Below are 25493 nucleotides of genomic sequence, written 5' to 3'. Positions count from 1 at the left end.
TGTTTAACAGTACTAAAAGTAGCAGGAGAGAGACTTAAGCATTGAATTCACAAAAAGATGGAACATAGCCTTCTGAGTCAGTTGTTCTGAATATTCCGCCCTTTTGCCACATCGGGTCATTTGGCACGTGTGAGGTTTTGGGAGTCCTAATGTCAACACGTTGAGCTCCATTTCATTAGCGTGCCTTTAAACCTCTTTCAAGGGGTCAAATCAGCCAAACAGCAAGCCGAGCAGATCGCCCAATGTACGATTCAATTAGCTCCTCGTGCCCCCGATCTCTAGAAACGTGGGCACTGCCCGCAACAATACCTCAGACACTCACTCGAAAATCATGCTCCAACATCCAAACGAGTTCTTTCTCAAAGAGCAACATGCTATCTGGAAGCCGCACGTGTAAAGTGTAGAGAAGAAATTAAGAATAACATAGTCTGGCAGATGTATCCAAGGATGCCATGTTGCCTCAAAATAGACCAAGTACTACCAGTATATAAATGAACAAATGGACAGATAGCTAGCGAGATAGCTAGCAAGATAGATAAATAGCTAGCTATCTAGATAGAGACCTAGATAGTTAGCTATCTGGCTAGAGACCTAGATAGCTAGCTAGAGAGCTAGCTAGAGTTAGTCAGCATGAAGTTTTTGAAGTACACACACACACACAAAAACGAGCAGTTACTACAAGCGTTATTAAGGTACGGCTGTAGCTAGGACCAAGGAAAAATGTTAGATTTTGGGAAGTGTGTGAAACTTTTTGTGAAGTTTTTCTGCCACAAGTCAATTCTGAATTTGTACGTTTACAGCCATTTTAGACATGTTTCATCTAGCCATCCATTTTCTGTAACGCTTGCTCTATTTAGCTAGAGAGCTAGATAGCGAGCTAGCTATTGAGATAGTTCGATAGATAGATAGATAGATAGATAGATAGATAGATAATATACTAGTCTGCATCTTCAGCAAGCAAAGCAAGTCAGCACTGGAGAATAGTACAATTTGTCACCTGGTTCCTTCCTAAAAAAACACATACATAATGAATGAAAAAATAAATAAAATCAACCATAAATGAATGAATAACTGGTAACGTAAAAAAAAAAAAAACAAAAAAAAAAACAAAAATCATCCCTCCAAAAAAGACAATCGAAATATATTAGGTAAAAAAAAAAATCAAGAACAATGAAAAATTAACCACGGATAAAGAAAAATAACTAAAAATCTAATGTGAAAAAAAAACAACAAAAAACAAATTAAAAAACACCCCCCAAAACAAGTTAAAAAATCTATAAATATCTATTAAAAAATCAGCAAAAATGTAGATCCAAGCAAAAATCAGGAGGAAAAAAAGAACATTCTGTGAAAAAAATAGATCAAAACATGCTGTCATATTTTCACATTCACCTTTTTACTATTCACTCGCAATTTCTGCAGGAATTGCTCATCCGCACACGCAGCACTTTTGGAGCATGAGGTTCTGAGACCCATTTGTCAAAGTGGTCCCGTAAAAAATATTTAGGCCGGATGCACCCAGCAAATGTCCGTCACGGGGCGGGATTAGAAGACAGAAAATGAGCAGGTGTCACGTTGCCGGCAAGGATTTGCGCAAACGCCCGTCGTCGTCCCTCAGCCCTCAAGTGTGCGGACCAGCAAAAAAGAGCTCCACATTTTTGCATCTCGCGTGTCGATTGGACATCATGAGCCAGCACCTGAGTGTCTCGTCGCCCTTTCTCAAGTCTTTCTTCCTGAAGACGCCCGTACGGGTGGTCAGTCCTCTTCGGCAGAGGCGACACACGCTGCCGGCCAGCGAGTTCAGGAACCTCACGCCTCAGGACGCCATCAGCGTGTTTGAGATTGAGAGAGAAGGTGGGCATTCTATCTATCCATTATTACTGTTGTTTACATTGTCAATCACCCCCAAAAATAATAATACATCAACATTTGATCATATTTGCTAAAACTGTCAGGGTGACATTTCGTGATTGGGCTTATTGTTTAATCCTAAATTAAACAAACAAAAAAAAACAAAAACTTGTAGCGGTCGCTCCAGTTTATAGTGCTTACAGATGACAGCAAGTGTGTCAAACCCATTTTTTGATTGGATTGGATGTGTCTTTATTCATCTCGCAGTGGAGAAATTTACATTGCAAAGCAGCGAAGTTATGAAAAAAAAGAGGAAATTCATAATTATGACAGAAACCATATTTAAAAAACAAAGTCAATAACACTTTCTTCAACTATTATTTAATGTATTCGCTGCCATTCCCGAATTTATTTGGGAATTAAAAAGTGTGACGTGGAGCACCATTCCTGAGTTTGTTCAGTTTTTTTTGCGGGCGGTGCCGATAAAGCGCTGGTCAGACCTCTGACAATATTTTTCCCCTTTTTCGAGGGGGCAGCATTTGCCTTTGAATAATAACAAGAATAATAATACATTTCATTTTTAAGCGCCTTTCAAAACTCTCAAGGTCACTTTACAGTCACGGGATATTTTTTTTTCTGTGGGTGAGCAGCGGGAGCCACACCAGCGAGCGTTCACTAAACCCAGAAGTGAAAATAAATAAAATGATCATCATTACACAACAACATTAATAATAATAATAATAGTAATAATACATTTAATTTCTACACACCAAAACTCTCAAGGTCACTTTACAGTCATGTCCATGTTAGCGCTTTGTTACAGCTTTAAAGTTCTTAAAGCTCTATATAAATCAATATGTATTGTATTGTATTCTGGACAGACGGCCCAATTTCAAGCTCATATAACTCCGGACCTATATAATTTAGGAATTAATATTTTTTTTCTGATGAGAGGAGAGAGTCCAAGGTTTCTTACACTGCATTGAATGTTTAGGTAGTCCGAAAACTCAATATTCTGTGGGTCCTCCAATTTGAGTGACAATGACAAAAACCCGGGCACTGGAGTGGACTCATTTTTGCGCGCGTCTGGCAGTGAATGAGTTAATGAAGTGCATTCAAGCGCTGATACAATGTTGAGTTTAGATGATTTTCAAACACTTCCCAAATGAGAAAATGTCCAACTGTATGTTTAAAATCTAAAAATGTGTGTTTAAAATCTAAAAATGTCTTAAAATCTAAAAAAATCCATCCATCCAACTCCAGACCTATATAACTTTTTTTTCCCAGGAAAGAAGAGCATGTAAGGTTTCTTACGCTGTATTGACTGTTTATGTAGTCCTAAAACTCAATATTCTGTGGGTGCTGGAATTTGAGTGAAAATGACAAAAACCCTGGCACTGGAGTGGGCATATTTTTTTGCACATGGCCTGGCAGTGAATGAGTTAAGTTGCTGTAATCATAGTTGCCATTTTGGTGCATATTTTGACAAGTAGCCGTGTTTGATTTATGGGCCGTATTAAATGATGCGTCCGCCAGATCCGCCCCCAAGCCATGAGTTTGACACCTGTGGGTTAAAGGGCGCATGAAAGTGTTCATGACAATGATTTATGATAGTGAAAATGTTTCCGTCATGACCTGCGTATTATCATCTCTCCTCGCCAGCTTTCATCTCGGTGTCCGGCGAGTGCCCTTTGACCCTGGAAGAGGTGCTCCACTTTGTGGATCAATGCCCTGAGCTGTCGCTGGGTTGGTTTGAGGAGGGCCAGTTGGTCGCCTTCATCATCGGTACAGGTTGGGACAAGGAGAGGCTTTCCCAGGTAACAATGCGCCACACAGTCAGCAAGGGTGACTGGGCAATGTAACGACAAATGACTTCACTTAGAAAAATGACGTGTTTCTGTGGTGGATGACTAAAATAATCTACAGCTGTGTAAACTCAGTCGTTCAGGAGCGGTCCATCGATGAAAAGGTTTCTTCAGCCGTCATCTGTACTTCTTTGAAGGTGTCGGACGTTTCGCTTCTTATCCAAGAGAGCAGGGACCAATCATAGCAGAGTCTGGCACCGCCATGTCTGGGCAGTAGGGATATACATAGGGCCAAAACTGCCAGCAAAATATTTTAGTTCGCTGACGAAGCCTCTTGGATAAGAAGCAAAACGTCCGACACCATCAAAGAAGTACAAATGACGGCTGAAGAAACCTTCTCATCAATAAAATAATCGACTTTTAATTTATTCGCTGGCATTTCCTAATTCATTTGAGAATTGAAAAGTGTGACATGGAGTGCCATTCCCGAATTTCTTCTGTTTTTTTTTTTGTTTTTTTTTTCCATGCTTGGGTGCTGATAAAGTGCAATGTTTTTCCCTTCCACGCGGGAGCAGCATTTGCCTTTTGTCCATGTTAGCGCTTTGTTACAGCTTCAGCTGTTGTTAAATCACTATATAAATAAATATGTATGTATTGCATTCTGCCCCCATTTCAAGCTCAGATAACTCCAGACCCATATAACTTAGGAATTAACGTTTTTTTCTGATGAAAGAATAGAGTCTAAGATTTTTTTACACTGAATTGAATATTTATGCAGCCCTAAAACTAAATATTCTGTGGGTCTTGGAATTTGAGTGAAAATGACAAAAACCCTGGCACTGCAGTGGACACAATTTTGCACATTGTCTAGGAATGAATGAGTTAATTAGAATGACCAAGATTTTTTTCTTTCTTTTTTGGGTGGGCGGTCCACAGGAGGCCATGACGCTGCACGTGCCCAACACGTCAACGGTGCACATCCACGTGCTGTCGGTGCACCGCCACTGCCGTCAACAAGGCAAAGGCTCCATCCTGCTGTGGCGCTACCTGCAGTACCTGCGTTGTATGCCGCACCCTCGCCGTGCCCTGCTGATATGCGAGGACTTCCTGGTGCCCTTCTACCGCAAGGCCGGCTTCAAGGAGAAAGGCCCGTCGGCCATTAGCGTGTCCAACATGCGCTTCAAAGAGATGGTGTATTTGCTCGGCGGGCAGGCGTACGCCAGGCGGAATAGTGGCTGCTAGCGCCGCCCAACCTGAAAGACCCCCTCGCCCCCACCTCCCACTCATGGCCTTCACCAAATTGAAGTTGGGTTTTCTGTTTCAACATGCAGACTGTGCGAAAGCAGCACTGCAAAGTCCTTCCTTGGCTGGGTTTTGTACAAAAGGCAAAAGAAAGCAGCCACTGCATTATAAACTCTTCAGTGGGTTCTGTGCAACTAAATGCCATGTCTCCAACAACGCTGATGTCCGTGTGAAATTCCACACATGATTACAATGTCTCTTTTTTGTTGGGTTCCGTGTAAAAGCCAAAGCTGCATGAATACTGAGACGACTGGGTTATGAGCTGGATGGATTTTTTGCCTAAATGTACTATCAGACACAGCGATATTCTTCCAGTGCTGAATTCTGTGTGAAAAGCAACGTCAACGTCAAGCCGTTGGTGATAAATCCGACGACGTAATCTCTGTGTGGAATGTAGTAGTCCCATATATTTCTCTTTATCCGGTTTTCAGTCACAAATCTGCCTGATAAGGCATAGCAGTGTCAAATGTCCATCTTTTGCTGAGTTATGTGCGAAATTGCTTTATCGCCGCGACTTCCTCTACAACTGACGCTGCCTATATAAAATCAGATTGTCAAGGCAATTTTTTACACTTTGCTGAGTTTGTGGAGAAAACAAATGCTGCATCTTGTTATTTAGGATGGCAGTTTTGCTGAATCTCCGTGTGAATTAATAATAAAGACTAACACACACACGCACACACTGTGATTATTTGTATCTTTTTTTCCTCTCTTTTTTTCCAGTTACATGTGAGTAGACGGGGAGCTAAAACGCTGCCATTTTCAAGACAAACATCACTTCTGAGGAAGCAATAAAACAACATACAAGGAAAAAGAAAAACATTTGAGTGCTCAGCATCATGTAACGAAAAAAAAAAAAAAAAAAAAAACAATGGCAGTAGTAGTTGGTACATTTTTCTTTCAAACAAGGCACCAACGGTTTTGATATTGGATTTCTATTTGTTGTGGTTTGTCCCTGCTTTATGTTTGAGATTGCCTGAAGGAGTTCTGCGGAAAAGGATAAGAACCAAGTGGGGGTTGGGGGGGATTGTAATAATAATTAAAAATAAGTGAATTTTAAATTGCAGAGGACTCTTGTGGATGATTCAGGTCCAATCAAATAGATAAAAGAAAATATGTATGTTTCATTGAGCAATTACTTTATAGTTGCACTGATAAGAATTCTGAATGGATGAAAATGTGTTTTCGCTCCATGAAAAAAAATGTGAGTCTGTTGAATCATGAACATTGCATCATTTTGGTTGGTCAATAATTTGTTAAAACAGAAGAACAGCGCAATAGTAGACACTTCGGGGGGGATGAAATTGACCAAATTTGGACATGTAGTAGGGAATTCTGCCCAACCGAGAATATATATATATATATATATATATATATATATATATATATATATATATATATATATATATATATATATATATATATCGTTTTTACCCGCCTCAAAACTCACTTGTACTCTTTGGCATTCGGCATGATTCCGATTTCATCTTGGTTTTACTCCCTGGTGCTTTCTACGATCGTTGTGACTGCTTTATTTCCTGTATATGATAGCTGTCCATGTTAAGCGCTTTGTTCCAGCTTCAGCTGTTGTTAATGCGCTATATAAATCCATGTGTATTGTATTGTGTATTGCAAGTGTACATAACCTGTTTGTGACTCATGAAAAAGTGCTCCCATGTCTTATCTTGTAACTGTGACGTGAAAATAGTGCTTTGGAAGTTAGAAAATTATCATAGGAACAAATATTTGTCAAATTCGCAAGTATTCGTTTTTTTAAATTAATTAATTTATTTATTTATTTATTGTTCAAGTGCTAGTACAAATATGTACAAAATGATAAGTGTGCCTTTTTCCAAATGTGAGATTTTTGTTTTTTAATGGTCTATTAAAAAAAAAAACTTACAAATCCACCATTGCAAGTGACATGAAAAGTGAATCTGGTTTTTTAAGAGTTGTTGTGAATGCAAAGGGCCTTCTAATGAATTAATATAAAAGAAAAAAAAATGTGGAATTCAAGTTACAATTCTAATTCATACGGTCAAGCTATGTTTTCAAACTAAAAAAAAAAGACATTTGAGTGCTAAGTCACATTTTCTTCCCCCGCACGTGGTCCTGATCCTCCTCCTGTTAAAAATCTCCACGTCAAGACTGAAATACCAACGATTAGCTCTTTCTCTGGCTTCGGTATATCAGACACTCGGTGAAGCACTGAGCGTCATAAGGAGTGTGAGGTAATGAGCTGAGCGGAAGGGCGGTGATTCAAAAACAACGATGACACATTACTCGTATCTCGACCAGAATAGAAAAACCTCAAAGCGTCTCGCCAACGGAGTTCAAGTGGTTTCAAAACGTCCCATTCTGACCTGATTGGTTGGGAGGGAGGGCAAGGCCTCAGTGGAGATGCGCGTTGAGGTCGTACTTCTCGCAAAATTTGTCCGTGAAGGGGATGCAGGTAAGCAGCTCGCACCAATCGCACTTGATGGGGTAGACGTAGAAGAGCACGACCAGGCCAGAGAAGAGGCCCACGAATACCAGCAGGAAGACGATAATCTGGCAGCGCTTGCGGTACAGGTCCATGCGGCCGAAGCTGATGTAGGGCAGGAAGGCGAAGGACAGGAAGAAGCCCGACACAAAGCCGCTGAAGTGGGCAAAGTTGTCGATCCACGGCAGCAGGCCGAAAGCGAACAGGAAGAGTACCACGCACAGCAGTTTGGTGAAGGCCACCCAAGGTTGGGCCAGGATCTGCCAGCTCTGGAACAACTCCACAAATAAGCAGGCCAGGATGCCGAACTGAGAGCCCGCCGGTCCCACCTGAGCAGCCAAATGCCGAAAGGAAATATTTTCAATTTATATTATTCACTGCCATTCACAAATGTATTCGGGAATTGAAAATATGACGTTGACGTTCCCGAATTTGTTCGGGTTTTGTTCCTTCTTGCTTAGGTGCCGATAAAGCGCTGGCCAAACCTCTGGCAATGTTTTTCCCCTACTACAAGGGGGCAGTATTACCCTTTTTTTCTATGTTAGCGCTTTGTTCCAGATTCAGCTGTTGTTAAAGCCCTATACAAACCAATATGCATCTATCGCATTGTATTTTGTACAGCTGCCCTCATTTCAAGTTCAGATAACCTCAGACCCATATAACTTAGGAATTAACTCTTTTTTTCTGATGAAAGAAAAGAGTCTAAGGTTTCTTACGCTGCATTGAATGTTTATGTCGTCCTAAAAGTCAATATTCTGTGGGTCCTGGAATTCGAGTGATAATGACAAAAACCCTGGAACGGACACATTTTTGCACATCGTCTGGCCAGTGAATGAATTTAGACGGCTACATACTGTCTTCTCTCAAATATATTCCCAATAGAGTTCATACACAGATGACAATTGTTCAAGTAAAATAAAGAGGTTGACAATATCCCCCATCAAATCCAGTGTTAAGAAAATATCACATCATTTTTATTATTATTATTTATTTTTATTTAGATTAAAATGAAAAACACTGACTTTTTACACTTATTTGTAGCACTGGAAAGACCAGAAAAAAATCACTTCAACTAACCTAATTGTAATCTAATTGATATTAATACTCATATTCGGAGTATTATAAATGTCCGATTTGATGTGTATGTCACTGTTTTTTATTTTTTGGTATTTTTTACACGATTAGAAAACACCAACCCCAGCTTTTATGATGTGATGAGTAAAATAAAAAGAGGTTATCATTCCCCCCCCCCCCCAAATCCAATGTGAGGAAAATATGATCTGTTTTATTTTAATTTTGTTTTAAATGAAAAAAAAAACACCCAGCCTTTTTGCATTTTTTGTAGGACTAGAAAGACCAAAATCACGAGGAAAAAAAATCTATTAAATTAAGCAAAATTCTAATCTAATTGAAACCAATATGATTCCTATTTTGCATGTTTCATTGATGTTATCGGTACTTATTTCAATTGTTTGTTTTTTCTTTTTCTTTTTATTGTTTTAAATAATTAGAAAACACAAAACCCAGCCTTAGGATGCACCAATTTTAATCTAAAAAAAACCTAATAATTTGTCAAAATCCATTTGTAACACTAATATGTAACAAACATGTAACACGTAACATTTTAGCATGCATCCAACATTCTGTTCTTACAGTATTTTACAAGCTAAGCATTCTGGAGTAACTCCACATCTCTACTATATCACTTTTGGTTGTGGCTAATTTTTGACCAAAATGACCAAAGTGTGAACCAAGACGCCCTGGCGTGCGTTTCTCAATGTGCGTAGCTCACCTCGGCTCTGTACGGCAGGAAGATGGCAGACGCCAGGTTTCCAGTGATGCCGCTGACGATGTAAATGATGGAGATGCGCAGCCATCCCGCCAGTTTCTCCAGGTCTCTCAGGATGGTCATCTGGAATGCCACCGACACCATGCAGTGAAGGACCCTGGCAGGACGGCACGGAAGAACAACCGACACCATTTTTGTTATTTTGTAACTGACATTAGAAAAACGTTTTATAGCATCTAAAATACCCAAAACACACAGGCTGATATTTTTAGTCAAATGCAAAACACAAATAAAAATGACTTAAGGTGTCCCAAAACTGCCACAAAATGCACTCGGAAATGGCGAGATTCAGAAAGTCCCGCCCCCTTGTTTGTGACGTCACCTCCACAAAATGCCTTGCTCCAGAATCAAAACAATGGCTTCAGAGAGTTCAGATTCGGAGAAGATGCTATCATGTTACTCATCCGGTTATGAATATGATTCAAATAGTTCTGAAGAGGAAAGCATACATGTTTGCAATCGATTAAAGAAGTCCTTCCGTATCAATTCGAGCCATCTGGACTCCAATGTAGCATCCCAGAAAATGCACAAGATGGCCCACAAGCTCCGTTGGAAATGGGCTGATTTGTCTGCTGGGAATTACACCTTATTTATGGTGTTACCGCAATTGGTAGTCAAGGACTCACCATCGCGTTATTTATGTAGTTTTCCTTCTAATTTCGCGATCAACACTGTGTTTTCAGCTGAAAAAAAAGTGCCCAAAATGCATTGTGTGTCGCTTTGTCGGTCATGGGTGTTCCTAATGTGACGTCACTTCAGGAATCGTCATCAACTCGAAAACAAGACTTCCTGAATATTCAGCGCGAGTCTTAAAATGTAAAATATAGCTATATGCCGTGGAATCTTTGTAAAATGCGCTCAGTAGAAGTCATTTGAAGGGATTTTACAAATAATGGACGCAACTTGTTCGGAGGTGTCGGTTGTCCTTCAAGTATGGTTTACTTTAGTTTTAATGGACGGAGCTTCCAATCACAGAGACGGAAAAGAGAAAATGTTCATAGTTCCTCTTGATGAAGACTGCCCCAACATGTCAGGCTAAATGTTAAAACACCAAATCGACAGAGCGCATCTGTATCTCACAAAGACTTACCCCGCATGCAGGAAAAGTGAAAGCCAGAGTCTGTAAAACTGATCTGGGACTTCAGGATTGAGGAAAGGCAGAAGTCCGCATACGTCATCCATGCAATGCACCTGAAAGACAAAGCAATGAGATTGAAATCCATCTTAGAATAAAAAGAACTCACAATTGGAAAACAGAGCTTACTTGGGAGCAGAGAGTGGCTTCCTCGTGAAAAAAGCCATTCATGAAGTCACAATATTCCCGCGATGTGATTTCACACCTTGAACAAAAAAAAGCCAAGTCAGAGCTAATTAAAAAGAAAATAAATAAATAAAGGTTTCCCTACCTCCCCTTGGTTCCGATGCAGCAAGGTCGGCCCGTGATGGTGCAGTCAATGTGAGGCAGGTTGGTGTGGTTCCCTGTGTTTGACCTGGTACAAATCTAACCGTAGACGACCACATTCGTGATAAGATATATATATATATATATAGTAAAGTCTCGTTATATCGATATTCAAGGGAGTCCGAAAAAATATCGATATAACCGGGACTATCGATATATCCGACCCTGTTTGCATGTAATTTTCTCCGTGCGTGCATAGAAATAGTATCGATATAACCGGGACTATCGATATATCCGATATCGATATAACGAGACTTTACTGTGTGTGTGTATATATATATATATATATATATATATATATATATATATATATATATATATATATATATATATATATATATATATATATATATATATAAAATATAAAAATAGAATAATAAAATAAATAATTGTTTCACATAGATAAACTGCTGAAGAAATTGCTAGCCAGAGCATGCAGTAAAAAAACCGAACAAACAAACAAACAAAACAAATAAACTGATAGATAAATAAATGTGTAAATAAACAAATATTTTTTTATTATAATAAAAAATAAACACACTATCAATAAAACATGTGCAAATAAATATGTAAATAAATACAGAAATAAACAAGTAAATAAACAAATAAACAAAATGAATAAAAATAGATCTAGCTAGTTAGCTAGATACCTAGATAGCTAGTTAGCTAGATAGCCAGACTATACTATAACTATAAAATGTATTTACAGAAAATTAAAAAACAAATGTATAAGCAGATAAATAAACAGATAAACAAACAAAAAAAAAAAACAAAAAACATGATAAATAAATGTGTAAATAATACAAATAAACAAACATGAAAAACAAACAAACATCCAAATAAATAAATACATAAACAAACAAATAAACAAAATGAATAAAAATAGATCTAGCTAGCTGTCTAGCTAGCTAGGTAGAAAGCTAGATAGCTAGGTAGTTAGCTCGACTATACAATAACTATAAAAACAATGAAAAAACAAATAAATCAATACAAACAAAAAAATAACAAAACATGATAAATAAATGTGTAAATAATACAAATAAACAAACATACAAACACATAAACAAACAAACATACAAACAAATAAGAAAAACTCTACTCACTGGCCACTTGGTGATGTCGTCTGGCCACTCGTGCGGCGGGACCGAGGCAGGCTCCAGACATGTGCTGACAGGGACAACCCAGCCGTTAATAGCCTGCTCTCGCTTAACAGCGCGCTTTCAGGAGGCGTACCTGGGGTCCTGATGGCAGACGGAGCCGTAATGTCTGGCTTTCCCGTTGAGCTGAGGCGTGCTGGAATGCCGCGGCCACTTCACCCACACAGCCAGAGTGCTCTGCGCAAGGAACGGACCAGTCAGAAGTACACTTGCGACGACATACAAATAAAAGACGGCGCTATACGAACCGAGCACTGCTCCTCTGATGTCTGGACGCAGCCCGAGCGATCGTTGCGCACGCAGCAAGCAGAGTTGCGTTCAATGTCTCGTTTTTCCCTGATGAACTCATGAACTTGCTTATCCTGCCGCATGCACGGAGAGTATTTGGCCCCCAGGTGGATCAGTGCCTCCTGTAAGGGTGACGAGAAGATTCGCACTACGCAGCGTCTCAATTGTACATTTCCATGCTCGAATTGAACCGTGCGCTTACCGAGCTCGGCCCGATCCAGAAGTTCTCCTGCTGTACAAACTTGACATTTTCGTACACGCCTTTGTTTCTTAAAACCTGCCCACACGACAAAAATGAAAGACCAAAACAGTCAAGAAGATTCCCACCTCCGCAAAAACGTCAAGTGTGCGACACTCACAGAATCAACCGTCTCATGCTGGGAGAAGCCCACCGGCGCGATGCCGTAGATGCACACGGCCAGGATGGTGATGAGCATGTGGACAAAAGTGATCCAGTAGGTAAAAAAAGGTCTGTGGGGAGGGAGGAGAGATTAAGAAAAAAAAATGTTGACTCAAGAAACACTTGATGAATCAAATGTGGACCTGTGATCATCCATGTCCTCGATCTGCCTCTTAACGTAGCTGTCGATGCGCTTGCGGTACACGCGGTTGGTCAGCTTGCCCACCATGCCCAGTCCGTAAGGCCTCTTTTCGCGGGCGAATAGTTTCTTGACGGGTACGGCGATGCGTTGACCTCGACGCTGCCCGCTGACACTGACCACCTCCTGACGCAAGGGCACCTTGGGCGGGCCCGGCGTGCCCTCTTTGGCTTTACGCCACCCTCGCTCCAAAGGGCTATGCGTCGTCATGTGGACACAAGACAGAAATAAGGCGCTGATCATATTTGAAAAAGAGCTGTACTTCACGTTGTAAGATGCAAATTTTTGATTTTTTTTTTTTTGTATATTGGATCTCACAATTGTTTACATATGCGATACATAGTGAAAAATACACCATAAAAAAATCTTTTGAATTCTTCGGAGAGAGCTTATTGATGTATTTTGCAGATGATTTTTTTTAGTATTTTGGATATGAATGAAAAGACGAATAATTTTTTCCAAATTATTTTTTTTATTATTACAGTAAAGTCTCGTTATATCGATATCGGATATATCGATAGTCCCGGTTATATCGATATTATTTCTATGCACGCACGGAGAAAATTACATGCAAACAGGGTCGGATATATCGATAGTCCCGGTTATATCGATATTTTTTCGGACTCCCTTGAATATCGATATAACGAGACTTTACTGTATTTGTAACGGATGTTGGCCAATTTAAGTTATTTCAGAATCAGAATCAGTCAACCTTTATTCGTCCCACAATGGGGAAATTTGTTTTGTAGTATTTTTTTGGGGTCAAAATCAATTCAGAATTTTTGATCATGTCATTGCATGACATTCCCGTATGGAGGATATATATATACATATATATACATATACATATATACACATATATATACATATATACATACATATATACATATATATATATATATATATATATATATATATACATATATACATATATATACACACACACACATACATACATACATACACATATACATACATACATACACATACATACATACATACATATATATATATATATATATATATATATATATATATATATATATATATATATATATATATATATATATATATATATATATATATATATATTTATATATATATATAAAGTACACAGAGTGAATTTTCTTTAAAAACATTTAAAAACTACTATTTAGCCCAGGGGTGGGCAAACTTTTTGACTCGCGGGCCGCATTGGGTTCTAAAATTTGACAGAGGGGCCGGGCCAGGAGCATTTGGAGGGAGTGTTTGGGCCGGAAATACTCCGAACAAGTTATGTCCATAATTTATAAAATCACTTCAAATGACTTCGACTGAGCGTATTTTACAAAGATTCCACAGCATATAGCTATACTTTACGTTTTAAGACTTGCGCTGAATATATGAAGTCTTGTTTTCGAGTTGATGACGATCCCCATGTGACCGCCCCTGACCGAGAAAGCGACATACAATGCATTTTGGGTACTTTGTTTGGTCTGTAAACTTCGTGTTGATCTGTGTTGATGGCGAAATTAGAAGGAAAACACATAAATAAAGCGATGGTGAATCGTTGTGTGTTGCACCAAGACTACTATTTGATATTCGCTGACACAAATTCCCAGCTGACAAATCAGCCCATTTCCAACGGAGCTTGGGCGCAATCTTCTGCTTTTTCTGGGTGCTACATTGCTGTCATTGACGGCTCGAATTGATATGGGAGGACTCCTAGAATCAATTGCAAACATTTATGCTTTCCTCTTCAGAAGAACAAGAACAAGAAAACATCTTCTCCGAATCTGAAGCCATTGTTTTGATTCTCGAGCAAGGCACGACGTCTTGGCGTGACGTCACGAACAGAGGGGTGGGACCTTCTGAAACTGACCATTTCCGGATTCATTTTGAAGTCATTTTTATTGGTGTTTTTCATTTAACTAAAAATATCAGCCTGCCTGATTTGGGTATTTTAGATGCTATAAAACGTTTTTCTGATGTCAGTGGGAAACAAAAACAAAAAATGGTGCCGGTTGTCCTTTAAATGTAGTATGTACAAACCTCATAGCACAGTAAAAACACTACAACCCAATTTATTAACTGTCTTTCAAATGTGAAAAATATCCCTGATCAGTTAATAAATTTGTCTCAAGGAATATGCAAGATATGGCATTTACAGACTATTTCGCAGATACTTGGAGGAGGAAATGGAAATAGATTAAAATAACATATGCACTGAGATTTATCAAGATTGCGTCTGTTTTTAAGTTTCCATCGAAGGGGCAAAGAAATCAACATTTATTGAAAAATGGAATCACTTTCAACATTCAAAACATATGATTACACAACGAAATATTCAAGCTCAATAATACCTACTTGTGTTAAATTCCGCCAAATCATAGATGGTTGGTCCTGACCGCGCGCTCAACAAACTCGCCACGGACGCTCTCGCCGTCACGCGCTAACAATACACGTGTACCGTCGCCGAGCACACAAACATAGACTACCTGCAGTTGAAATTTGCATACTCGGCTCGGCAGCCAATCAGAAGCCTGCTTCTTTCTTCCGGACTTTCGCAAGCGTTACAAAGTCGTGCAATTGCATGTCATTTTCCAAAATAGATGCACAGAACCTCAAACTAGAAGAAAGATTCAAAAGAAGCTAACAACATATGTGAGGCTACAAAACGTAAATTTACATTAAACCGTGACTGTAAAGTGTACGTGAGACTTATGAAAGGGGCTTAGTGGCTCGTAGGAATCAATGCAAACGTTGCATTGTGCACCACAATGACAATCAACTACTGTGGCGAAATTTACAGCCATGCGCATTTGACGTAAATTATGCAAGCTAGCATTTGTAGTTGGTGCATTCTTGATTTAAAAAAAAAACTTTATACTTTGTGACAATGTTTCTAATTGGGATTGGTCTCATTTTGCTTCAAGTTGGGAAAAATGAGGCAGGCAACTTTTCAGTTATCTGCCCTGTTGTTCGCTCGCTTTTTGTCATGAGTTTTAGACACTGTTTGTACTATAATTTGGGCAAATTCGGCGGGCCGGATTGAAAAGCCTAACGGGCCGTATGTGGCCCGCGGGCCGTAGTTTGCCCATGCCTGATTTAGCCCATGTAATGAATTAAAACGGTTAAAAAAATTGTCGTGCAATAAATTATCAAAAATTCTGAATTGATTTTGGCCCAAAAAGCGTAATAATAAAACAAAAAAATTCTCAGGAAAAAAAAAATTGTTTTCATTCAGATCCAAAATGCAAAAAAGGTATTTGCAGAATTAGAAAAAAAATAAATTGTGAGAATATAATATTGTAACAAAAATAAAATATTTCAAAAGATTGTCAATGGTAACATAAAAAAAACAAGCTCAATTGAAGATTCATTGCATCTTTGACCATCTTAATTTTGAAAACGTCCAATTTTTTTCTGTCTTTTAAATAAAAAAAATCCACAGAATGACACCTTGCTTGAGAATTCCTCTGGCGCAGCGCCATCTACAGGTGGCAAACTCACAGCATCAGGTGACTCCTCTCCAGCGCCGTTTTATCCAGCGCGCTTCCCGTCAGCTCGATTTCATCCTTCTTGTCACTTTGCTCGGCCTCTTTCATCGCCGCCTCCGACGGAGATTCAAACACCTCGTCGGCAAAAGTGGACAACTCTTCGTGCATCAGAACATCCTGAGGAACAAAAAATAAATAAACACTTGGAATGGTGCGAATACAAAGCGCATGAGGCAGCGGTGCTTTTTGGCAGACTTACTCGGGCAAAGAAGGACGTGTCCAGCTCATCGGGAAAGTCGATATCTTCCTCCATGAAGCTGGCGGGGGTGAAGCTCCGTCTTTGGGTCCGTCGAAGGGTGCCGTCCCGTATGGAGCGCCCCTAAAGAAGCACCCAACACGCATAAGCACTCATTAAATACACATGAACTCAAATGGCTCATTCACTGCCAGACGATGTGTCCTCTCCAGTGCTAGGGTTTTTGACATTTTCACTCAAATTGCAGTATCCACGGAATATTGACTTTTAGGACCGTATTTATTCGAGTAGAACACGCACACATGTATAACGCGCACCCCTAATTTTCAATTAAAAATCTGTATAAAATTGTGTTTTTTTTTCTCGGCTCAGACCAAGCATTATGATAGAAATCATTTATTGACGATGTAAACCGGTCCCAAGCCCAGAAAAATACAGAGGGTTGTGTCAGGAAGGGCATCCGACGTAAAAGCTTGGCCAAAACAAACATGCGGATCAAACCTCTAAAGATGCAGGACACTGATTTGCTGTGGCGAACCCTTGAAGGGAAAAGCCGAAAGGAAAAGAAGAAGAGAAACACTGAATCAAAACTCTGGATATTGGTAATTGTGCAAAATAGCAATGCTCAACTCATGTTTCAGTGTGGGCGAGGCAAGGAAAGGAAATGAAGCGTAGCTAAAGAAATGGTAATCAACAATAATTAAAAAAAAGGAATCAGCGTGATCAGGTCTTTCCGAGAATCGAAACTGAAGGGTGAGAATAGCCTTGGAAATGCTGTCCCCCTCCTGCAAGGATAAAGCATTAAATATACATGAAATGTTTTTCCCAGTCCTCGTTTATAACGCGGTCGAACATTTTGCGCGTTTTATTCGAATAAATATGGTACATAAACATTCAATGCAGCGTAAGAAACCTTAGACTCTCTTCTTTCGTCAGAAAAGTTAATTCCTAAATTATATGGGTCTGGAGTTATCGGAGCTTGAAATCGGGGTGGTTGTACAAAAGGCAAATGCTGCCCCCTCGTGGGAGGGAAAAACATTGCCAGAGGTCTAACCAGCGCTTTATCGGCAACCCCGGCAAGAAAAACCAAAACCCAAACAAATTTGGGAATGGCGCTCACAGTCATGCTTTTCAATACCCAAATAAATTCGGCAATTGCAGTGAAGGAGTTAAATTCGAGATTAGGACAGAACGCTTTTTGAAAAATCAGGTCGAAAAATTTGCATAAAAACTTTGAGACAACTATTCTATTAAAAAAATAAAATGTACTTGAATCACCTTAAAAAATAAGCAGGTGTCCATATGAGAATTTCTTTGAGGTCAAATAAAGAGACAAAAGTGAATTATTACAAAAATAATTACCGTAATTTCTGAAACACTGTATAAGGCGCACCTTCAACAAATGACATATTTAAAAACCCTTTCTATACATAAGGTGCACCGCATGATAAGGGGCACCTTCAATGAACGACCCATTTTAAAATGTTTTCCATACATTAAACACACCGGATTACGAGGCTCAGGGTCAGCTTTTGAAACATGTTTTTGTTTTAGGTGCGCCTTATAGTGTAGAAAATAGGCTACTTTGAAATATTGTCATAATAAATATGACTAACTCTAAATTACCCGAATGGGTCCCATTTAAGGCTTGCAACACCAGTTTAGACAAGATTAGGTGTTCCTAATCAAGTGTCTGAAAAATCCGGGCTCACCTTGACAAGCGCCGCCGCCGCCCTGAAGCTCATCTTGGCCACCGACTCCCTCTTGCGTCGGCGGGGAATCCGGTTGAGGCCCGAGCGCGAGCTGGTGAAGGAGCAGAGCGACGCTGCCCCGGGCGTGATGGGCGTCTGAGGTACGCTGTATCCGTCCACTTCCTCCACCATGCGGAAGGCCCGACCGCGAGCCAGCGGGTCGACGATCTACGGCACAGGTGTCAAAGTCAAGGCCCTGGGGCTAAATGTGGCCCGTCACATCATTTTATTCGGCCCGCGACAGCAAATAAAACTTGTGAAATTAAAGTCCCAACCGAAATTTCAAATTGTCATTGTGAACCACAATAACAGTCATTATTTTGTACTTCAAATTTTAAAACTAGTTATTCATTATTTGTTTGTGCGTTATTTTTCTAATGTGTGGAGGAGATGACACATTGTAATGGTTTCCCGAAATTGGAGAGGAAACCGTAACTCCAATCATGACTACAGTAGCACATTAAACGCAAGCCACTGTTCTCTTAAGATTCTGAATTTCATTTGCTGCATGAATTCATACATTCATAAACGGAAGTCCTATTTCCATTCCATGTCTTAAAAAAAGTTACATTGACTTTTATGTCAGTAATGTGAAGTTAAAATTCCGTACGATTCAGAAAGAAATCAAAAGCTAATGTTTAATGATGAAATAACACGTTATGTTCACAAGTAACTCACTGTACAAGACGTTCGCCTTGTTGTATTTTCGTACCGTCTACGATCACAGTGGTTACAGCTTGCCCAAAATGGCCGCCGCATCCCACAATGCAACACAAATTCAATTCTTGAGAATTTAGAAAGAGCAGAAAGGAGATTTGGCCGGAGTAAAAATTGCACAGCGTGATCACGAACGCATTCTAATATTTAGCGATTACTCCCGACTTTTTTCAACTGAAATGGGGTAAGGCTACCTACTAACACAAGTATTTTTTAAATTGTTTTTAAAATAATAAAAAAAATATACAACTTGTTTTTATCTAACTAATACCAACTGTTAGCATGTCAATTGTGTTTTCGAATGAAGCCTCTGTTTTGGGGTTTTCATTGCAAAACATCTACAGTGATACCTCAGCTTACGAACTTAATTGGTTCCCAGAAAGTGTGTGCAAGGCGTAAAGTGTGTCTTACAAACAATAATTTCCCATAGGAAACCATTAAAAATGAGAATAATCCGTTTCCACGTCCCCATAAAATTTTCTACTTTCTAATTTTCTAAGCCTTAAAATTACACAAAATATACCTTATTTTATGTATAATAAATGTGCTATGGTATGATAATTAAAGAAATAAACTACTGTATAATAAAGTCGTTTCATTTACCTTTGTGACGGTCGATGGCTTGATGGAGTGGAGTGACCGGTTTCATCAACATTAAACACTTGATGAGGAATGTAACCTTCTTCTTTCACCATCTTGAGGAATGATCCCATGTAGGATCTTTGTCGGCGATAATTTTACCTTATTCCTCATCAATTGTGTTCTGTTTAGCTGGGTTTATAGCTTTTTGCATCAAGTGTACAGATGGCTTGTGCGGGTTATTTGTGGAGCCTGATTGATGGGATATTTTAATCTTGCAGTCTACATTCTGCCTTACGTAAAATAGTTCGTATGCCAAGGTAAAATTTTCATAAATGTAACGTTCGTAAACCGAAAAGTTCGTAAGCCAAGGGGTTCGTAAACAGAGGTATCACGGTACTTCCCTTTATTTGATGTTTAGTTTGACCGGGAACTTCAAATGTGATTGGCATGAAATGGCTTGAAGCCTATTAAAAAAATAAAATAAATGTGCTTTCATGTGGTGGTAGAAGAAACACATGTAAATTGAGATTCCACGATTTCCCAATTGGAATTTACCTTTAAATAAATTAGCAATTTGTAGCCAAAATGGAACTGTATAGTGCCACTTAGCATTTTTTTTTTTTTGACGACGATACTAGTGCAGCGTGTTCTACCGGAAACAAATTCCTTGTGTGTTCTACATACTTGGCAATAAAGATGATTCTGATTCTGATTTTTTTCCTTTGCGGTTGCATTGTATTGATGAGAAGCAGGTATTGGTTTTTGTTTTTATTTACCTTCTGCATGCCATGCGAAGAGGAGGGCACATACAGCGGAGGCGGCGTCTCGGTGCTGGCGAGCGAGATGTTATCCTGGCTCGGCAGGTCCATCTCCCGAATCACCTGCGGCTTGAGCTTGCCATAGCGTAGGCTGCAGTGGCGGAGGCTCTTGCGCTGCCATTTTTGCGTGGCGTCGCAATCCTTGCTGACCCCGAACCAGTCGGCCGTGCCCCTGGTGCCAAAAACAGCCGGCATTCAGTTCATGGTTATGAACAATTGAGGCATTCGTTGATAAGATAAGGACATGAAGGTGAAAGAGACGACACTTCCCCAGATGTCATAATAAATGCAAGGGAACATGTCAGGGCATGTTTGTTGTGAGCTGAAGGATAACATGTCGCAGACAGACAGACAGACAGACAGACAGACACGCACGCACGCACACGCACACACACACACACACACACACACACACACACACACACACACACACACACACACACACACACACACACACACACACACACACACACACTTCCTAATGTATGTATTCACTTATGTATTAATTTGTGTATTTATTATGTATTTATGCATTTGTACATATATCTATTCCTCGGGGGCGGGGAATAGAGCACAAAACACAAGTATTTTTTAATTGTTTTTAAAATAATAAAAAAATATACAACTTGTTTTTATCTAACTAATACCAACTGTTAGCATGTCAATTGTGTTTTCGAATGAAGCCTCTGTTTTGGGGTTTTCATTGCAAAACATCTACAGTGATACCTCAGCTTACGAACTTAATTGGTTCCCAGAAAGTGTGTGCAAGGCGTAAAGTGTGTCTTCCAAACAATAATTTCCCATAGGAAACCATTAAAAATGAGAATAATCCGTTTCCAGGTCCCCATAAAACATAATTTTCTACTTTCTAATTTTCTAATCCTTAAAACTACACAAAATATACCCTATTTTATGTATAATAAATGTGCTATGGTATTATAATTAAAGCAATAAACTATACTATATAATAAAGTCGTTTTATTTACCTTTGTGACGGTCGTTGATGGCTTGATGGAATGGAGTTTCATCAGCATTAAACACTTGATGAGGAATGTAACCTTCTTCTTTCACCTCTTGAGGAATGATCCCATGTAGGTCTTTGTCGGATAATTTACTTTTCCTCATCAATTGTGTTCTGTTTAGCTGGGTTTATAGCTTTTTGCATCAAGTGTACAGATGGCTTGTGCGGGTTATTTGTGGAGCTATTAAAAAAATAAAATAGCAGGTATTGGTTTTTGTTTTTATTTACCTTCTGCATGCCATGCGAAGAGGAGGGCACATACAGCGGAGGCGGCGTCTCGGTGCTGGCGAGCGAGATGTTATCCTGGCTCGGCAGGTCCATCTCCCGAATCACCTGCGGCTTGAGCTTGCCATAGCGTAGGCTGCAGTGGCGGAGGCTCTTGCGCTGCCATTTTTGCGTGGCGTCGCAATCCTTGCTGACCCCGAACCAGTCGGCCGTGCCCCTGGTGCCAAAAACAGCCGGCATTCAGTTCATGGTTATGAACAATTGAGGCATTCGTTGATAAGATAAGGACATGAAGGTGAAAGAGACGACACTTCCCCAGATGTCATAATAAATGCAAGGGAACATGTCAGGGCATGTTTGTTGTGAGCTGAAGGATAACATGTCGCAGACAGACAGACAGACAGACAGACAGCACGCACGCACGCACACACACACACACACACACACACACACACACACACACACACGCACACGACACACACACACACACACACACACACACACACACACACACTTCCTAATGTATGTATTTATTTATGCATTAATTTGTGTATTTATTATGTATTTATGCATTTGTATATATATATCTATTCCCGGGGGCGGGAATAGAGCACAAAAAAAAGTCCGCAGCCATTTCCTTGTTTGGAGAACGGGCTCCTTCACGAACGACACATCACTCATTGTGGCAGCTCCGTGTGTATCCCGAAAAATAGTTGTTGTGCCAAGGTAAAATTTTCATAAATGTAACGTTCATAAACCGAAAAGTTCGTGAGCCAAGGGGTTCGTAAACTGAGGTCCCACTGTACATGAGCTGCTGGAAAAGCAGCCACTCTCGTATGATAAGAAACATTTTCACATACATCAAACAACATGATCAAGGAAGCCATATTTGGTTCAAGAACTGTTTACATCATTAAATTAAACGAACAATTAAAAATGAGAATATATTAATATTATATGTATTTTAGCTACATAGTGCATAAAAGGGTAAATATCAATCAATAAATTGAATAAATAAACAAATAACCTATGTTTATGTGAAACAACTGTGTCTTGTGGGAGTGTGGAGTGAACGTTACAAATAAAATCAGCAAGGACATCATCAAAGTTCACCTCCAGCATCATTGCGTCGTGTGCTTTCTGACAAGATTTGACCCTGCATACCTGAGCAGGGTTCTGGAGAGCGAGTGGTGCTTCCCTGTGCTGCGGCGGGCAGCTCGTTGGCCCTTAACAGGCACCGTATTAATCCGCTCAAAGTGAACCCTCCTGCTGCTGTCGCCGGGCAGGAGGAAGGTGCAATGGGAAGAAGAAGGAGAAGAAAACAGAGAAAAGAACGGGCAGTGAGAAGCAAGAGTGCAGCGATGGAGCTATCGAGCTGGGCTGAGGAGACGGTTCAAGCAGGATATCGAATTCAAGCAATTTGCCACCAGAAAGTCTGTTGTAGTAACATTTGTCAATCAAATGTGAGTAGCCATGCAATTTGCATCAAAAGAAGGAAACAAAGGAAAAGATCAAAAGGGTTTTCTCACACAAGTCTGTCAATCAAACCCACTGGGGGCCTCACCTCTTGATGGTCTGCGTGATGGACGACTGGCGCTGCAAAACCGGCCGCCGGCTATCAAAGAAGTCTCGGGGTGGCGATTGCATATGAGACGTTTCCACCGGCATGCTGATGCTGCGCAAGAAGCCCTGCCTCTTTATTGGCTGCAAGGTGGGTGAATGAAAGGTCAAAGGTCAGAGCTCTATTTGTGTTTCCTTGCCCAATCCCTTTGGTCAAATATTTAATACCACATTAGTTCGATAAAAATATTATAATTGACAAAAAATGTGAGAGAAAAAAATAAGTCAATCAAACCTTACTGCCATTTTAAAAAATAATACTGGCTGTGATTTTTAATTCTACTGTTATTATTATTATTATTTAATAATATTATTATTAAGAGTTCGATGACTCACCTGAACAAAAGTGGGTGGCTCATCCAGCGACATCTGGGCGGTGGGAATGTCTAATCGCAGCCATGGAGGCTTCTTCCTCTGCAGACTGCTGGTGCTCTCCCGCCGCGCTTCTGCCATGTTGTGTGTGTGTCCCCACCACAGGCCTGCCAGCTAGACAGACAAACACACACACGCGCACGCACACGCACACGCACACGTACACACACACACAGACACACACACACGAGGGAGATAAGAACTTTAATGCGCCACTGTAAACATCAAAAATCAAAGATCCAAAGGAAATGACTTGCAGTACAGATTGACTCCGCTAGAAGGCGCTGTTGACAAGACGTATGATTTTAACAAGCTGTGTAACAAGATGGAAGTTTTGCCGGAACGTTGCGCGTCAAGACCTAAATTTAGTCCTTGGGAATCTTCTTGTGAAGCAATAGTGACTGTGGACAATTCCATTCCACCCACAGGAAGTGGAAATAGAAGAAAAACAACATTATGCCCACCTTTTGCAACATCTTCCATTTCCACGCTAGCCAAAAGTGGAACCTTGTCCAGAGCCTGACAAGTATGAGTGCAAATTTACTCCAGAAAAGGCCTGATGACAACAGGGTGTTAAATAATAATAATAATAATAATAATAATAATAATAATAATAAAAGCGCATCGCCCCACAGCCGGGGCTTTTTTTACTGCATGTTTCACTTCCTGTCTCCACTTTGAAACAAAAATAGCACTCCTCAACAATCCAATGAGTGGAAAAAAAATGCTTCTTCATGTTATTTCAGTTTGAGATGGAAATGTCATCATATTAATTGCGGGAAAGTCTTGAAAACTACACAAAAAAAGTCCTGAGTTCAATAAATTGAATAAATAAACAAATAACCTATGTTTATGTGAAACAACTGTGTCTTGTGGGAGTGTGGAGTGAACGTTACAAATAAAATCAGCAAGGACATCATCAAAGTTCACCTCCAGCATCATTGCGTCGTGTGCTTTCTGACAAGATTTGACCCTGCATACCTGAGCAGGGTTCTGGAGAGCGAGTGGTGCTTCCCTGTGCTGCGGCGGGCAGCTCGCTGGCCCTTAACGGGCACCGTATTAATCCGCTCAAAGTGAACCCTCCTGCTGCTGTCGCCGGGCAGGAAGGTGCAATGGGAAGAAGAAGGAGAAGAAAACAGAGAAAAGAACGGGCAGTGAGAAGCAAGAGTGCAGCGATGGAGCTATCGAGCTGGGCTGAGGAGACGGTTCAAGCAGGATATCGAATTCAAGCAATTTGCCACCAGAAAGTCTGTTGTAGTAACATTTGTCAATCAAATGTTAGTACGCGGGGGAAGTTAAAGATGACCAGCCATGCAATTTGCACCAAAAGAAGGAAACAAAGGAAAAGATCAAAAGGGTTTTCTCACACAATCAATCCCACTGGGGGCCTCACCTCTTGATGGTCTGCGTGATGGACGACTGGCGCTGCAAAACCGGCCGCCGGCTATCAAAGAAGTCTCGGGGTGGCGATTGCATATGAGACGTTTCCACCGGCATGCTGATGCTGCGCAAGAAGCCTTGCCTCTTTATTGGCTGCAAGGCGGGTGAATGAAAGGTCAAAGGTCAGAGCTCTATTTATGTTTCCTTGCCCAATCCCTATGATCAAATATTAAATACCATATTAGTTCGATAAAAATATTCTAATTGACAAAAAATGTGAGAGAAAAAAATAAGTCAATCAAACCTTACTGCCATTTTAAAAAATAATACTGGCTGTGATTTTTAATTCTACTATTATTATTATTATTATTTAATAATATTATTATTAAGAGTTCGATGACTCACCTGAACAAAAGTGGGTGGCTCATCCAGCGACATCTGGGCGGTGGGAATGTCTAATCGCAGCCATGGAGGCTT

General features: G+C 40.0%; 2 protein-coding genes across 4 annotated transcripts; one reads left to right on the top strand and one right to left on the bottom strand.

Moving 5' to 3' along the window:
- Positions 1-1260: 1260 nt before the first annotated feature.
- On the top strand, positions 1261-5505 carry aanat2 (aralkylamine N-acetyltransferase 2). The gene is made up of 3 exons (XM_089018821.1): positions 1261-1854; positions 3514-3668; positions 4593-5505. The coding sequence occupies exons 1-3, from the start codon at positions 1560-1562 to the stop codon at positions 4896-4898; spliced, it is 756 nt and encodes a 251-aa protein (XP_088874947.1). The 5' UTR covers positions 1261-1559; the 3' UTR covers positions 4899-5505.
- Positions 5506-5638: 133 nt separating this feature from the next.
- On the bottom strand, positions 5639-23747 carry rhbdf1a (rhomboid 5 homolog 1a (Drosophila)). 3 transcript variants are annotated; one of them, XM_089018817.1, is made up of 18 exons: positions 23601-23747; positions 23209-23348; positions 22809-22916; positions 21648-21861; positions 18243-18449; positions 16534-16653; positions 16288-16451; positions 12740-12991; positions 12556-12667; positions 12399-12473; positions 12157-12318; positions 11985-12085; positions 11855-11918; positions 10696-10790; positions 10554-10629; positions 10380-10480; positions 9233-9386; positions 5639-7769 (listed from the first exon to the last, which is right to left on the bottom strand). In XM_089018817.1, the coding sequence occupies exons 1-18, from the start codon at positions 23715-23717 to the stop codon at positions 7350-7352; spliced, it is 2682 nt and encodes an 893-aa protein (XP_088874943.1). In that variant the 5' UTR covers positions 23718-23747; the 3' UTR covers positions 5639-7349. The 3 variants fall into 3 exon arrangements, with proteins under 3 accessions (XP_088874943.1, XP_088874944.1, XP_088874942.1); XM_089018818.1 differs by lacking the exon at positions 22809-22916; XM_089018816.1 differs by lacking the exons at positions 21648-21861; positions 22809-22916; positions 23209-23348; positions 23601-23747 and adding an exon at positions 20357-20722.
- Between the last annotated feature and the right edge of the window lie 1746 nt (positions 23748-25493).

The sequence above is a fragment of the Hippocampus bargibanti genome, linkage group LG17 (assembly GCF_051943395.1).
Source record: "Hippocampus bargibanti isolate YZ-2025 linkage group LG17, ASM5194339v1, whole genome shotgun sequence".
Taxonomy (NCBI): Eukaryota; Metazoa; Chordata; class Actinopteri; order Syngnathiformes; family Syngnathidae; genus Hippocampus; species Hippocampus bargibanti.
This window is presented reverse-complemented; position numbering and strand designations above follow the sequence as displayed.